This window comes from Amia ocellicauda, chromosome 19 (assembly GCF_036373705.1).
Source record: "Amia ocellicauda isolate fAmiCal2 chromosome 19, fAmiCal2.hap1, whole genome shotgun sequence".
NCBI lineage: Eukaryota > Metazoa > Chordata > Actinopteri > Amiiformes > Amiidae > Amia > Amia ocellicauda.
In genome coordinates, this window is record NC_089868.1 from 24,612,928 (window position 1) to 24,628,993 (window position 16,066).

The window sequence follows — 16,066 nt, forward strand, 5'->3', positions numbered from 1 at the left end:
AGATAATAAGCGTTACTTTTCATTAAATGTCCAGTGTTATTACTGACTGCCAGAGCTGTGATACACTAATCTCTGCACATTATAATGCATGTGGAGATCATACAAGCGAAAATAAAGGTCTGTGTGGTCATTGGAAATACAATACAACAGTGTACACGTCTTGAGCTTAAAACTGCAAAGCTGAAATGGAAATAGCACACCTACCGAGATATTCAGATTACGTCGTTATTCAATAGTTATGCCCCCAAAATAAAATCACGTCCTTTTGAAAATGTAAGTCTTGCACTGCTGTCTGTGTGGTGAATGCAATGAGGGCAGAAACCGCAGCTGCTGCCGAGGCTGTGTATTTGTCTGAGACGAGGAGACGTTTTGCAGACTATATTTGAAAGACTTTCATTCAGATTTCAGAAACACAAGAGGGTCTTACCGTTGACAGGAGAGAGCAGCTGCCGGTCCTGTTTGCTAGTTACTGTGTCCATGTCTGTACCTGCCTCAGGTGAGAGAGGGAGGGAGGCAGGGAGGCAGGGGCGGAGCAGCCACACAGCTGTCAAAGGCTAGTCATTTCTGTCACATACAGAGGGGGAAAAAGTATCTGATCCCCTGCTGATTTTGTACGTTTGCCCACTGACAAAGAAATGATCAGTCTATCATTTTAATGGTAGGTGTATTTTAACAGTGAGAGACAGAATAACAACAAAAAAATCCAGAAAAACGCATTTCAAAAAAGTTATACATTGATTTGCATGTTAATGAGGGAAATAAGTATTTGATCCCCTGTCTTTTATACAGGTAACGAGCTGAGACTCTCTTAAAGGGAGTGCTCCTAATCTCAGCTCGTTACCTGTATAAAAGACACCTGTCCACAGAAGCAATCAATCAATCAGATTCCAAACTCTCCACCATGGCCAAGACCAAAGAGCTGCCCAAGGATGTCAGGGACAAGATTGTAGACCTACACAAGGCTGGAATGGGCTACAAGACCATCGCCAAGCAGCTTGGTGAGAAGGTGACAACAGTTGGTGCGATTATTCGCAAATGGAAGAAACGCAAAATAACTGTCAGTCTCCCTCGGTCTGGGGCTCCATGCAAGATCTCACCTCGTGGAGTTTCAATGATCATGAGAACGGTGAGGAATCGGCCCAGAACTACACGGGAGGATCTTGTTAATGATCTCAAGGCAGCTGGGACCATAGTCACCAAGAAAACAATTGGTAACACACTACGCCGTGAAGGACTGAAATCCTGCAGCGCCCGCAAGGTCCCCCTGCTCAAGAAAGCACATGTACAGGCCCGTCTGAAGTTTGCCAATGAACATCTGAATGATTCAGAGGAGAACTGGGTGAAAGTGTTGTGGTCAGATGAGACCAAAATCGAGCTCTTTGGCATCAACTCAACTCGCCGTGTTTGGAGGAGGAGGAAAGACCCCAAGAACACCATCCCCACCGTCAAACATGGAGGTGGAAACATTATGCTTTGGGGGTGTTTTTCTGCTAAGGGGACAGGACAACTGCACCACATCAAAGGGACGATGGACGGGGCCATGTACCGTCAAATCTTGTATGAGAACCTCCTTCCCTCAGCCAGGGCATTGAAAATGGGTCGGGGATGGGAATTCCAGCATGACAATGACCCAAAACACACAGCCAAGGCAACAAAGGAGTGGCTCAAGAAGAAGCACATTAAGGTCCTGGAGTGGCCTAGCCAGTCTCCAGACCTTCATCCCATAGAAAATCTGTGGAGGGAGCTGAAGGTTCGAGTTGCCAAACGTCAGCCTCGAAACCTTAATGACTTGGAGAGGATCTGCAAAGAGGAGTGGGACAAAATCCCTCCTGAGATGTGTGCAAACCTGCTGGCCAACTACAAGAAACGTCTGACCTCTGTGATTGCCAACAAGGGTTTTGCCACCAAGTACTAAGTCGAAAGGGTCAAATACTTATTTCCCTCATTAACATGCAAATCAATTTATAACTTTTTTGAAATGCGTTTTTCTGGATTGTTTTGTTGTTATTCTGTCTCTCACTGTTAAAATACACCCACCATTAAAATTATAGACTGATCATTTCTTTGTCAGTGGGCAAACGTACAAAATCAGCAGGGGATCAAATACTCTTTTCCCTCACTGTACCTGAACAAGGCTCTGGTGCTGCAACATTATTTTCCCCTTTGTACAATATGTTTAGCTGAAATTAATCAATTGGTAATCAGTACTAAACACTGGCACCGGTTTGGGGTAGTTCGTGCCAGTGGACATATTTAAAGGTGTCTTTTCTGTCCACAATCATGCGTCCTCTGGGTGAAGTCATCAGAACACAGGCCCTCGCACTTACAAACGATATACAGAATAAGCAAAATGACTTATTTGGCAAACTGATGCAAAATATTTATTCCAAGTTTTTTTTTTTTTTGTCTTTTTTTCTTTTTTGATGCAGTAGTTTCTTCGTCTACAGACGATCCCATACATGACACCCTTCTGTTCCCATCTGTAAATAATGTTATCAAAATAATCTTAAATCTTTGAAAACTCACAAAAAATTTTATTTTTATATTTTACAATCCACCCTGAATATCAAGGCTGCAGGAACAAAAACAAACAAACGAACAAAACGGGGTAGAGAGAGAGAGAGAGAGAGAGAGAGAGAGAGAGAGGGGAAAAAAAAGCAAAGGAGAGAGGGAAACAAGTCCTATTTCTGTGGAAATTTTACAGCTGTACCAAAGAAAAAAAAATACAATTTAGGTAAGTGACAAAGCCTTTATACCCCTCCAGCGGAAAAAGAAATCTGGTTATTAGCATTTTTCCAATAATCTAGTCCCTCGTGAAGCGCAGCTTGGACGTCAACTGAACCAAATCTCTGCCGCCTTCTGGTCGTGGGGATTTTTGACGGCACTCAACTCTACAATGTTGTCGTTGAAGCACTGCAGCGCAACAGAGGTGTCAGTTACCCCACAAAAACCGTACAACTCTCCCTGCGGCCGCTGCGTTAAAACCCCACAGCCTGTCCACACGCACACCCGGCCCCCGATACACATGCTGGCTAAGCCTGGTCGACAGTGTACTTGCGTCTCTGATCGGTTCAGGGTCAATGGGAGTTTTCACGCGGTTGTCCCCGTCCAGAAATGTCCCCCCATCTACCGAAACAGGTGCCGGATAGACGACAAAAGACCGAGCGAAACTCCACCGTCTCGATCCTCGGGTCTGGGATCGAAACGGGAAGTTTGGCGAATTACCGTCAAACAAACGGAAGAAAACAACTCGTGGGTTAACGCTTTTATCTGGGAGGAGACCGAACTCAAAAGCCACCCCGGGGAGAAACACGAGAGGACTGTGTAACGAAAGAAAAAGCGCCGTCACGTTTGTCAGGTCTCCGGAGAGCGCTCGTTTCTTTCGTCAGCCACGCTGTACAGTCCTTCAGTTCCTGCTCTGGCCACCCCAGAGTCGATCGGGCATCGTCCGCCACGAGGGACTGAGAATAACATTCATTTTCATTACTCACGATGATCGGTTCATCTCACACGCTAACTCTACAAGTTGTTTGCAAAAAGATGCGTCAAAGCCAGTTATGTAACATTTTCAGTTTGTCAGGAACTCAAGTATTTATTTTTTGATTATTATTATTTATTTTTTTATGATTTTTTTTCTTAGTTAATTAGTCTTCGTTTTTTAAGCGAGATCTAATGTGCATTGCCCTTCTTTGTTTGCTTACATGGAGTTCTGTGAAGCAGGGAAATGGGGCTAGTGAGAGAGAGAGAAAGAATGAAATAAAATAAAAAAGAAACCTACACAAGCCAGAATTTCCTTTTTCACCGGGATATGATTCTCTTCCCTTGTGCATGGAAAAAAAAAAATTTAAACCGTGTATTTAAAAAAAAAAAAAAAAGGAAATCTTTTAAAGCCACATTAGGTGTCGTCGTCATCGGAGGTCTGGCTGCTGCTCGTCTCCGACTCCGAGCCCTCGTCCAAAGTGCTTCTCCAGGGAGCGAACTGCAGCGCCGAGCCGCGCGGCTTCACCAGCATGCCGTTCCTGCCGAAGCTGTTCTTCCTCAGCTGGGGAGGAAGAGGAAACTAGTCATCGTTTAAAAAGAAAGATATCGCTGCTCTAGAGGCAGTTCAGAGGAGAGCAACCAGACTTATTCCAGGTCTGAAGGGAAAGTCCTACTGAGAGACTGAGGACCTGAACCTTTTCACCCTGGAACAGAGGAGACTACGTGGGGACTTGATCCAAGTCTTCAAAATCATGACAGGCATCGAGCACATCAAACCAGAGGAGCTTTTCCAGATCAGCAGGGACACACGCACCCGGGACACAGATGGAAATTGGGCTTCAAGGCATTCAAGACAGAAAACAGGAGACACTTCTTCACACAGAGAGGCGTCACAATCTGAACAAACTCCCCAGCGATGTGGCTGAAGAGACAATGTGGGAACATTCAAAAACAGACTGGATAGGATCCTTGATCACTTAGTTATTAATGGACACCAGACGAGCACGATGGGTCGAATGGCCTCCTCTCAATTGGACATTTTATGTTCTTATGCATGTGCAGAAGCCTGACGCATGTTTAGAGTTTCTGAATTCTCTCTGTTGCCTCAAATCCTGACACAGAACTCATGGAGGTCTGTGTTCCTGTGCGAGAAGCCACCACCTCACCTGCTCGGTCTTGACCTGGAACTCTTTCATCTCGTCCTCCGTCAGCGGCAGGAAGTTGTCATCATTCTCCGGGTACTCCTGCCAGCCCATGGCCTTCAGCAACCTAACACGGGGACAGGAGGGGTTTTCAGGAAAGTCCCCGCTCTTTTCTCTTCCCACGTCTTTACACCGGGGAGGCCTATGCTCAGGGAGCCCGTGTTACCTGTGTTCGGCTTCCAGAGAGCTGGACAGGTGCTCGGTGTCCGAGTCACTGAGGGACAGAGACACGCCGTTCTGGTGGCAGAGTCCCTCGCCGTACTCCTTGGGCTCGGGAGTGCCATCCTCGACCTGTGGAGGAAGGACGGATCGGTGGCGGTGAGACGGGAGGGTTCGGGAAAAGGATTAAGGTTCGGCTGGAGGCACAGGCTAACGCTCAGGACTCTCGAACACGGGTCGATTCACACCAAACAGGGCACTAAGGACTCTAGACCGAGGTCAGTGTGGCCGCGGCTTGGCCCTCACCTCTCCCGAGGCTCCGGGGCTGCAGCAGGCCGGCCCCTCTCCGTTCCTCTCGTCCTTCAGCGCCCGCAGGAACTCGCTCTTGCGGTCCGTGCCCCGGCGCATCAGTTTGAGCCGCGGGGGGGTGATGTCGATGGGCGGGGTGGTGCTGGAGGGGGTCTGGGGGGATAGAAGCGACACGTGAGGAGACCCATGGCGGCAGAGGGTGGGGGAAGAGGTTGCGGAGGAGGCGGCCCGTCGGCTTACCTCCTTGGGGGCAGTGTGGGGGGCGCTGCTGGCCGGGGCCAGGGCTTTGGTCACAGAGACGGGGCTGGTGAAGGCAGAATCCCGACCCGAGAAATGTAAACCCGATTTAGTTTCCCTTCCGTTGGGTTTCCATGGACCTGTCTGTGGGGCCGACATGGAGAGAGAGAGAGAGAGAGAGAGGCGGAGAAGCAATCGGGTCAGTCTACCAATCATGATCCCTTGACTGCGGTTGAGGCTGAAGACTCAGGTTACTGTGATGCAGGGACAACACGCCCACCTTAGTAGGGGCGGCTGCTGGCTTGGGCACCAGGTTCTTGTAAACGCTGGGTCCAGTGATGGGGACTTTGTTGCCGTTGGCAGGGAGGGGCCCCGTGGCCGCGAACCCGGCAGAGAAAGCGGCGCAGGGGTCTTCTTTCGAAACCTTCTTGATGACCAGCATCTTGGACACGGCCTGCTTGGCACTGGGGGGATTCTCTGCCAAAGAACGACAACAGAGAAACAAGACCGTCAGCACGTGCGGCACAGAGAGGCATTCCAGCGTCGCAGCTACAGATACGGGCCGACTCTGAACTCTGAGAGAAACAGGAATACCGCACAGGAAGGAGCGGACACTTGTATAGTGTGGGAAACAACCACACAAACAACCATGTATTGGGTAGATAGGAACTGGAGGTCGGCCCCTATGACTTGGGGCAGGATGAACACAACTTGAGACTTATCTTTAAGCTTTGTTTGTTACTTCCTCCTAACACAGATGGTTATATTTTGGAGTTTGCAGAGTCAGGGATTTCCACCTCAGAGAAGGTACTGGTGTGGAGAACGGCTCTCCTAGTCCGCCCCTTCTCTCCCGGGAATAAAAACCTCTCGTGCCGCATTCCACAACACAGGGAAACGGTGACACTCACCCCACACTCCGAATGGGGTCCCCACAGCCCGCGGCTGGCCCACCGCCTTTCCAGTTGCTTCTGGGTTCAGAGAGGGCTGGTTAGAAAGAAAGAGAGGAAACTAAAACAGTGGAAAGCAAAAGGAACAGTATTTTTCTGGGCAGAGATTTATTATTTTCTTATTCTTCTCCCACCGGCCTAATTCTGATAACGGCTGTGTGCTCTGGCGCATCTAGTGGACGCCATCGGTACTGCATGCATTTTAAGTCACCACAGTATCTTCTCAGCACGTGGGAAGTGAACGCAACGCACAACAAGCACAAAGAACGAATGAATGACAGTAGAAGAGCAAGAGGAGGACGGGCTGCACTCACAAAGTCCTCCTCCACGAACTTCAGCTTGTCCTCCTTGCTCTCCTTGCGCTCCTCGCGGCCGTCGGTGCCGGGCTTGTCCTGGAACGGGGGGCCCTTGCGGGGGTGGAAGCTGCCGTTGCGATGCCGGTGTCCCCCGGCCCTGTCCCTGTCCCTGTCCCGATCCCGGTCCCCACCTCCGCGTTTCTGGTGGCGGCCGTGGTGGTGGTTGTGGTGGTGGTGGTGGTGCTGAGAGGTCACGGCCTCCTGCCCCCTCGGCGCCCCGTGCCAGCTGGTCGAGTCCTTCCAGCCCTGCCCGCCGACCAGACCGCCATGCCCACCCTTCGACACGCCCGAGTCCACCGAGTCGTGGCGCAGGAGCGACGGCTGCTGCCACCCATCCCCTGTAAGATCACGGCAACGCTAACCTTAGTGCCGCCAAAGGGCCGGTGACATCACACACTCTAGGTCAAGTTTCGTTGTTTGGGATGACAATGAGGGAGGAGCACAAAACAAGACAACGCATCGCGGGCAATACGCCAGCCAGGTAGGGGTGAGGCTGTGCCGTACCTGCCGGGGCTCGCAGGGGGCCGTTGTTGAAGAAGCCGTCGGAGGAGTTGTGGCGCCGGCGGCTCACCCCCGGGCGGCCGTCTCCGCGGGGAAAGTGCTCTCCATGCTTCTCGAAGGTGGCCGAAGGGGACTGTGGGAGGGAGAGGATGTGGGGGTTACAGGGAAGCCCGCCTATTGACCGACCGTCCCCAGGCAGGGTCCGATCGGTCGCCTGCACTGGAAACACGGCCTCTCTGCATCTCTGAAAAGGGGAAATCCCCCATAGCAGCACAAACATCAACAAATCTACACACCAATGAGCAGAAGTGCCAGCGATTACCAGTGTCTACAAGTGTCCCGTTACCTGAAGCGGTCCTACTCAAATACACATCTATACGAGCGCCATGGCCAGCGCCTCTCACCTTGGCGGGTTGTGGCGTCGAGAAGTTAAGCCAGGCAGGAACAAAGTCATGCTGCGCCATCTAGGTCCAGAGTCTCCAGTCAGTGGATCGAGGCATCAAACCTCATGGCCAGGATCTGACCGCAGGGAACGATGGGAGAAAAAACAAGGACATGAGAGGAAGCAGATGCTGGCTCTATGATTAAGGCCAGGAATAAACACACAACAAACAGAGGTCTGTCAACACCGACTCAAACGGTCGGGACCAGGTCCGATTCAGAGATGGCTGTGTAGCAAGTGTGGGGGCTTTTTTTTTTACTGCCTCTTAACGTTTCCTTTATAAAAAACGACGGCACTTGATTCCAAAGACTAAGACAATAATTCCCTTATGCTTTTTTTAGTGGATTAAAATATTTTAGTTTCCTTTCTTTCCTGTCACACATGACAGCATTGAGGGAAGGCTGGTGTATTTTTAGCAGGCAGAATTAATGCGCCGCACTTCCAAAGCAGCCGAGTCTACCGACGTCTCCACGTCAGACTTCGCGGCAGAAGTGGGTCGCTACTAAATGCCAGAAATGTACATTCTGCAGATTGGCACCACACGGGAATAGCGGGCAACAGATTGAGACAGCGAGCTGGGGGAGGGCCAGGGAATGAGGCGCCCTGTGAGGCATTCGAATGTATCCGATATGGCAGCTCTCTGACCCCCCATCCCGATAGAAGACTTGGCATCAAGCAGGGTTTTATTTTTTGGTGAATTCCTCACTTACCCAGAGTTGTGGGCTCTGAGGTCCAGCACCCTCCTCTCCCGCTCTCTCTCGGCGTGGGTACGGACAGCCAAGCCCCGGACTACGTTTCCCTGCAGAGACCCGGCCCGTCCGCAACAGTGTGCACTGCAGCCGCAGGACGACACAGCCCCTCTGGGAAGCCGGTGACGTATTCCAGGGTGATCTCGTTCGGTGATGAAGCCGGGGAAAGGTCTGATCGGGGGGAAGCTGGCAGACGGTCTCTCTGAAGACCGCACGGATCTCCCGGCGTCGTGCTGGAGTTAGATGGCTGATGAATCTCTCCGAGACGATCCTCTTGATCTACGAAGTCCGGCCCGTCTTCGGGAATCGGTGCATTACAGAGCAAAGCAGTTTTAAAATAAAACAGGCAAGAGCCCCCAACAACGATGTCCAAGGAGATCTGGAGTGGATCCCCCTAGATCGTCCGACCCGTCCGTCACACACGATCTCCTGCAGGATCCGGCTGGTTGGAGCCTACAGCCCAGCTAGTGGTGAAGCACAGACTGTCTACGGTATCGCAGCCCGTGTCCGGCAGAGATGCCAGGACGGCCTTTCCCTTCTCCTGTAGCACTGGAAGCAGCACGGTGTGCCCGCTTTGACACGCCACGGCCTCCTTACCTACTCATCTTAATCCGGACCGGCACTCATGCACAGAAAAAAGGGGTGGGGACAGAACCCAGAGCACTGCAGTACGAAACCGCTAAAAACCTCTGTTCACCTCATTAAACTTGCTTTGTCGCCACTACAGGGTGAAAAAGGGGAGCCTGTTTCATATTCACATTACCCGGCGTGATTTGACCCTTACTTATAATGTAAGTTGCATCTTTCCTTGCCGCCGAAGAAACAGAGAGAGAGAACCTTCCCACTCCTAACACATTCTAACGGTGACGCTGTCGACAGGGTGGGGTTCGTTTTCTCGTCCTGTTGTTTCCCTTTAATTTAATTCATTCTATCTTCAGACCCCTCAGGATAGGGTCTGATGAGTCTTACAATTAGCAAGCAGTTTAGGTTTTTCTTCAGGTGTAGCAGCCGGCACACTCGTTCGCTTTCAAACAGCCATGGCGATTTTTTTGTCCTAGTTAGAATTCTTAAAAGGTCGCATTTGGAAGAGATGCGTTGTTTACAGTTTTTAATGCGGTTTATTGCGGCTGGCAAAGCGTTAAATAAGAGCAGAAAGTCAACGAGAGGATCTTCTCTGGTCTTCTGGTTTAGTCCTATGTTGCCATTCTTTGCCTCTGCTGAAGAAATCCCTGGAGAGAGAGAGAGGAGGGGAAAAAAGCATCATTAAAATCTAACAACAAATAAACATCCCAGACCCAACCAGAGATGAGCCATTCTTCTCACACTACTGCGAGATCACCCAAGTCCAGTGGCCCAGTGAAGACCAGGCCGAGCACTGCTACCTGCCCACCGAAGAGCCGCGTTAACAGGCCATCGGCTGAAGCCCGGCAGAAACATATCTGCGGTTTGGGAAGTTCTGAGAGGACCAGACAAACCATTACGAATTTACACCTAAATTTCCCTGCAGCTCATCCAAAACCACCTAGACTCTTCAGCACAGCAGGAAACCCCTTAAGTTGCCCTCCTCAAGCACTTTAGCGTTTCAAAGATGTCTGCAGTTTTATTTTGTGGTCCATTATTCAGAAGGAAAGCAGTAAACCTCAGCTTACAATGACATGGAGGCATCAGAGCTGTTCTCAGTGCGAAGCGCAGCCCGTAAGAGAGACAGGGAAGTATTTAGAAATAGCAGTCATTTAGATCATTCAACTTCCAGCAGAACGGATATATTTTGTTTTTTTCTGTGCCGTCATCACCAAAGACAGAAATGAGTAATTCTGGGTTTTCTAACTTAGTGGCAGCTCCAGTCATGACTTAAACAACCGTAACATTTGAATGTCATGGTTCGTTCCGTATGCGATTTGTTCTGGACATTATAATTTGGGTCTAGGTGATGTACTGTGTGTGCGTGTGTGAGCGTAATGGCTTTTGATTCTTCGGACCAATATCGCCATATCTATCCGACTGCCTATCATATCTGCCCCTGCTTTGCTTGGATGTTTGTTATAAAATCTTATTCCCAAAATATGAATTTCTATTCATGGTGACCTCCACTGATACCTCCCTATGGCAACCTTGCACACGTGTGTTTATGGAAATAACAGATAACGTCACTGTTTATTTTGTACTTCTGCTTGGAAAAAGGAAAGTCAGGCAGCTTCTCTGGGTAGCAGAAAAGTCAGTAAACACTGACTTGTGTGTATATACAAATAATAGGCTAACGAAGGATGAAAAGTATTTTACGAACACATGCAAAACTAACTACACAACAATATGGATGCATTTCTGAAAACGATATTCAGGTTCTTGACACACCAGTGTGTTCTGCTGCTCCTGTCTCGCATGACAGTTTTCTTACATTTAATTAACCAGAGAATCAGTTCCAGCTGCTGGCCTGATGTGTAAAGGGTCTTGAAAGCCGCAGTGGTCGTGGTTCTGCGCTGGTTCTCTCGCTTGCTAAGAGAGGAGATATCCCTTCTGGGTGTCCGGCGCTGCGACACACATTGACTACATTTCGTCTGAAGAGCTCTGCAGTCAGGGCTGCTTCCCAAACCATTCCAGATTACAGTAAATGTAAATCCCCTCGATAATTCAGCTGCCCTCGGGAACACTTAACACTAATTATCAATGCTGTAGTTATTTCTGCTCCCGCGTGTCAATTCCTCACCATTATGTTTTCCACGTACATGACAATGAAAATGACGCTAAATATGTGGGTGGTTGTTTTTTTTCCTCTCTTTCCAAGCTGGTAATTGATCTAAGATATTTTCCGTAAGCGTTTCCTTCGTTTAAAGTTAATGCAGGAAAACATTTGAAAATCTGGAATTAGAAGTGGAAAAAATGTAAGATCTCTGGTTTCTTATTCTGCACAGAGATGTGTCTGCAGCACGTTGTTCGCCGTCAGTGTCGAGAGCTACCGCTGACTTTGCTGGTACAGACCGAATCATTGTGGAACCCAGCTGTAAACCAGGCGCTGCATCTCGTGAAGCTTTATGGTGGGCCACCACTTCAGATGAATGGAGAGAGCGGCAGACAAAGGGCTCAGATATGAGTCACCACTGGGACTGAGAGGCACAGACCACAGAGATATGACCCCGGAGACCCCTCACTGCGTCGCACTCTCCCACCAACACAAACCGTCGCAAAAGACAACTCTTTCAATGCAATTGCGATGTAATGATGTTGCAAGTGGACCACGGCAGCAATACAGATTTCTTGCAGCTCTGTTATAGATTTTATTGAAACATATTGTTACTAAACATCATCAGCGGGCCCACAAGGTGGAAAGACACAGGAGATGAGCCTAGGCAACTACACGACTCATTAAATATACGAACTGGACAATTAAGAGCTGCAAATTACTGCGCAAACAACCACAAACTTTCTAAACCGGGCAGTTTGGACTCTCTTATGTCTAGTAAGGAAAGAGCTTGGTGGTTAAAAGCCATGGAGGTGATTAACGGACAGCCAGAGCTTCCCACCTCTCAAACAGAGAGGCAGGCCAGAGGCTGAACTGGTGTCATCTGTGAGCGGAGCCGGGTCCCAGGCACGGTAGTGGAGCGCTTACATAAGAGACCCTGTGCCTCTCGCTCGTGTGCTGGAGGGTAATGAGACGAACTGCAGGGTGAAATGGAACAGGTGAACCTTCAAACACAGTGGACTGAGATGTTATTAACCGTCTCCACAGGCCACTACTGCCCACAACACAAAGCACACACTGATGCCACTCCTCCAGGACTCCCTGTAACTCTGGAGCGATAGCATGCTTTCTGAAGTGTTAAAACGTTTCCCTTATTGGATCTGAACGCAAAGCCGAATGCCTATGAAGACCCAAAGGCATGCAGGCTATCTTGTAGGATTTGGGCGATTCAGATATTGTATTATCTACACACACAAAAATACTCAAGAGTCCTAAAAGTCCTGTTCTCCCTACAAAGTTTTTGCTCCAGTCTGTGTTTATTTCATCGAGGTCCCCCCCCCCACTACAGCCAGTCCTCTTTTGCACGGGGTCAAAGGTCATTAGGTCACAATATGTGGACCACAATTTCTCACAAGGGATGTACTGAGCTTTACAGCAATTCAATATGAATACAATTATGCCACTTTTTAGACACCAATGACTCAGGGATTCCTTCAGATGATCTGGAACTGACATATATAAAAGCCAGGCTTAAAAAATAATAAATGAAAGGTTTTCCTGTCCTTATGCGGGATGCAAAATCACATTTGTCCCTGGGAGAGGAGTTTACAGCTCACATTCAAGGGCAGTCAGGTGTAGTCAGTCACAGAAACAATACACAGATAGAGACACCTCATAAAGATGCGCTGCTGTCATTACAGCCCGCAAACACGTAGGTTACACAGCTAAATACGACGCCGGTGGAAATGTTATGAACCGCAAACCCCGAGGTCTGATGCACACAATTCACATTAACGTTTCAATAACGTCTAGTATAATATATATACACAACCTAGAAATGCACGTAACAAATGTGTGGATCTCCACCCCACATCCACGCCAGGCAGGAGCAAACAAACCACAAGCCCAACTTACGGGGTCAAGTGTTTAGGCCATTCAAAGGGTTTGTTTCCAAACACACACCCGCCCCCGGAGCTCACAACACGGGCTCCGGCTGCAGCGCCTCCCCGGGGCAGCGGCGACACCGGGCCGCGGCCCCCCAGTCCGGCCCCGAGCCCCCGGGGAAGCGCCTCAGAAACCCGCCCCGGGCTCGGCTCTCACCCCGATCCGGAGTCGGCAGCCCCGACCACAGTGACAGAACAACATCCACGGCTCCAAAATGGCTGCCCAGCCCACAGTGGGGGTAAATATCCCCAGACACGCATACCTCCGAGCGATGGCCGCGGCGCAGGCGGTGTCCCGGCGTGCGAGGCCGGCGAGGTGCGTGTCGGTGCCCCGGGAGCCCCGCTGCCCGTCCCTCGGTGCGGATGTTTGTTTGGGTTTGCCGAGCGCGTCCGCTCCGACTCTCCGATCCGTCGATCCGTCCTGTTCCTACTACCGCCGCTGCCAGGAGCGCTAATCGAGCCCAGAGCAACACACACCAGCAAACCACCACCAAGAACACGCTTAATGACGCAATTCCCACTGGTGTGTGTACAGCAGTGTATCAACATACACAGGTTTAACGTCATAGAAGAGAGACGCACAGGAGAATACACTAAGCAGCTTTTCCTGGCGTGTGTTGTGTCTGGATGTTGTTTTCCCTGCGGTAACTGGGATATGCCACTGCATTGTGTAGGGTGACAATGCCACGTTTAAAGGTACGAGGTTAAATGCACGTTGCCTGCATAGCACTAGTGTCAGGGCAACAAAATGGCATTAAGTGACGCGCACTGAATTCTAGAACGCCGGCTTCCAGAATTCACGGCGTTCGAAGTTCGAGGGGAAGTTCCCCGGCGGCGGAACCGATCTGACGCGGCTGCGCGGTGTAGTCGGACAGTAAAGGCCGGCGCTCCGCTGTCGGCCCGTGTGTTGGGAGGTGGTGAGTGACCTTTTGTGCTGCAGTGTGAAGCGTTTGTCCAATACAGGTATTTTATTACTACTTATTAATTTCATGGCTGCAGTTGTGTAAATGGATTGTGTTTAATAACAGTCTGTGTAACTCTTAGTGCCGAGTAAACAATTTCTGCACCATTATTTCAGTAACATGGTTTATTATTGCAGTGCTCAGTGTTGAGATTCGCTTAATTGGTTTATTTTCATTTATTCTTTCAGTTTTTAAAATGCTCTCCTGTGTTTTGAAAAGATATTTCGCCACCACTTGCAGGGTGAGTATGAAAAGGTAATGAAAGTCAACGGACACAATAACACTGATTGATAGTCCTGTCTCTGGCATGATGGCTCATGACATTAGCAGTAAATGATGATGCTGCCCTGGAATTTTTTGAACATCAATAACCAGCTTCAATGGGAATTTCTGGATAAACTCCAGTTCCCGTCGCAGTGAGGCATGGTTCCACAAGGCCACGGTGACTGTTGTGTGAATATATTCCTTCTGTGTTTGGCTGCGTCAGGTCCGGCATGATACACAAACCCAAGCCAGAACAAATGTACTTGCTGCTGTATTTGCCTTTGTGGTTTAATTGTGTTGCTTTGCATACACACCCGATGTGCTGTCTCCATCTGAGTGGTGCCTTTGCTAGCAGTGCCTTCCGTCGTTTCAGAGCCGGCGCTGGTCAGACCTCCTGCCGCTGCGCTCCGGGGTCTCGGCGTGTGCGGTCCGGGTGTGCCTCCAGCCTGGATACAGACCTCCCTCGCTCCTGCTGGCGAGAGCGCCGGGGGCCCACCTGCTGGGGGCCCGGACCCTCCACTCCACGGGCCCCAGCCATCAGCAGAGACGCGGCAGGAGGGAGGAGGAGGAGCCGCCGAAGCGCGAGCTGGACCTGCTGCGCTACGACATGAAGCGCCTGCTGGAGGCCCCCCGGCCCGCGCTCATCCTGGGCTTCTCCGGGCTCCTGCCCTTCGTCTCCGCCCCGATGGCTATGGCCGCCACCCAGCTCTACCTCCCCGAGGTCGCCTTCGCCCAGGTGGCTTACGGGGCCTGCATCCTGTCCTTCCTGGGCGGGGCGCGCTGGGGATTCGCGCTCCCCGAGGGCAGCCCGGCCAAGCCCGACTGGCTGAACCTGGCCAACAGCGTGGTGCCCGCCTTGCTAGCCTGGGTGGCGCTGCTGTTCGGGGACAACCTGACCGAGGCGAATCTGATGGTCATCATGGGACTGGGCATCGCCCTGCACTACGACCTGGCCCTGCTGCCCACCTACCCCAGCTGGTTCAAGGCCATGCGGACTGTGCTCACCCTGGTGGCCACCTTCTCCCTGGTTGCCACCCTGATCCTGACAAGTGTCTACCCGGAGAAGCGGCTGAGTGCACAGAAGAAATGAGTCAAAATTACTGGGAAACTAAAGAGACCTTTTAAGAAGGGAATAGTGATTGTACAGGAAATACTCGGAGATGTGTTATAGGTGGGAAAGGATGAAAAATGAGAAACCCCAGAGTTTCACGTCTGTGTTGTTGTGTCATCTCTTACAGGGCTGGTCTCACAGACCCGGATGAGCACTAGTCTTGGACTGCTGGTGCTGTCTCAGGTAGAGCAGTGCCAGACTAGTCCTGATCCAGGTCTGTGACCCCAGTGCACAGGGTGTCTTGGTAGTAAAGGTGGGCAAATAGTAGTGAAGTCTGTGCTGGATTTGGCGGCCGTTTCCTTTGAGTCTCGACTGAAATGGAGGATCGACAGTCCTCTGGGTGGACCGCCCCGGTTCTGAGCTCATCCGCTCAGGGAGACCTTGAAACCGTGGGGGGGGGTGGAGACTTCTGATTTGTGATCGAAGTTGTTGTTGTGTAGAAGACTAACACAACCCCCCCGCCCACAACACTGTTATTATTTGATGTTTGTAAGCGCACCTTGTTCTTCTTCTTATATTTTAAAATATTGTGGCTCTTAATATTAACCTGCTTGTGGGCTGTTGAGTTTTTTACATCTTGGTGAAATATCCCCTCTCTCAGCTGTTGGCACTGGACTCGTCCCCGTCTCTGAGCCGATTCCTCTCAGGGCTGCGTCCCTCGCTGCTTCTCGGTCGTGCAGTGAAACCGACGCCAGTGTCGGATGAGAAATGAACCAAAAAAAACCGA

General features: G+C 50.4%; 3 protein-coding genes across 5 annotated transcripts in view; 1 reads left to right on the forward strand and 2 right to left on the reverse strand.

Moving 5' to 3' along the window:
* Nucleotides 1–509, reverse strand: part of ccdc17 (coiled-coil domain containing 17) — a 7,782-nt gene extending 7,273 nt beyond the window's left edge. The window contains exon 1 of the mRNA XM_066692302.1: nt 428–509. The gene's annotated coding sequence lies outside the window, so the exon portion shown is untranslated. The remainder of the gene's footprint in view (nt 1–427) is intronic.
* A 2,002-nt stretch (nt 510–2,511) lies between these two features.
* gpbp1l1 (GC-rich promoter binding protein 1-like 1) lies at nt 2,512–13,401 on the reverse strand. Of its 2 annotated transcripts, none has more exons than XM_066692441.1 (12): nt 13,266–13,401; nt 8,344–9,611; nt 7,596–7,710; nt 7,195–7,324; nt 6,649–7,028; nt 6,296–6,371; nt 5,668–5,864; nt 5,391–5,531; nt 5,148–5,303; nt 4,849–4,973; nt 4,647–4,749; nt 2,512–4,042 (listed from the first exon to the last, which is right to left on the reverse strand). In XM_066692441.1, the coding sequence occupies exons 3-12, from the start codon at nt 7,653–7,655 to the stop codon at nt 3,896–3,898; spliced, it is 1,515 nt and encodes a 504-aa protein (XP_066548538.1). In that variant the 5' UTR covers nt 7,656–7,710; nt 8,344–9,611; nt 13,266–13,401; the 3' UTR covers nt 2,512–3,895. The 2 variants fall into 2 exon arrangements, with proteins under 2 accessions (XP_066548538.1, XP_066548539.1); XM_066692442.1 differs by lacking the exon at nt 13,266–13,401 and adding an exon at nt 12,974–13,069.
* A 390-nt stretch (nt 13,402–13,791) lies between these two features.
* On the forward strand, nt 13,792–15,885 carry tmem69 (transmembrane protein 69). 2 transcript variants are annotated; one of them, XM_066692445.1, is made up of 3 exons: nt 13,792–13,919; nt 14,153–14,205; nt 14,602–15,885. In XM_066692445.1, the coding sequence occupies exons 2-3, from the start codon at nt 14,161–14,163 to the stop codon at nt 15,316–15,318; spliced, it is 762 nt and encodes a 253-aa protein (XP_066548542.1). In that variant the 5' UTR covers nt 13,792–13,919; nt 14,153–14,160; the 3' UTR covers nt 15,319–15,885. The 2 variants fall into 2 exon arrangements, with proteins under 2 accessions (XP_066548542.1, XP_066548541.1); XM_066692444.1 differs by having other exon boundaries at nt 13,822–13,965.
* Nucleotides 15,886–16,066: the final 181 nt, after the last annotated feature.

Bases quoted from the DNA above. Each gene is read 5' to 3' on its own strand.
- gpbp1l1 (XM_066692441.1), bottom strand. From the start codon at position 7,655: ATGGCGCAGCATGACTTTGTTCCTGCCTGGCTTAACTTCTCGACGCCA. The intron at 6,372-6,648 runs GTGAGTGCAGCC...CTTTCTAACCAG, and splicing joins AGTTCGTGGAGGAGGACTTT to CCCTCTCTGAACCCAGAAGC. The intron at 4,974-5,147 runs GTGAGGGCCAAG...CTTCCTCCACAG, and splicing joins GCCCCGGAGCCTCGGGAGAG to GTCGAGGATGGCACTCCCGA.
- tmem69 (XM_066692445.1), top strand. From the start codon at position 14,161: ATGCTCTCCTGTGTTTTGAAAAGATATTTCGCCACCACTTGCAGG. The intron at 14,206-14,601 runs GTGAGTATGAAA...CCGTCGTTTCAG, and splicing joins ATTTCGCCACCACTTGCAGG to AGCCGGCGCTGGTCAGACCT.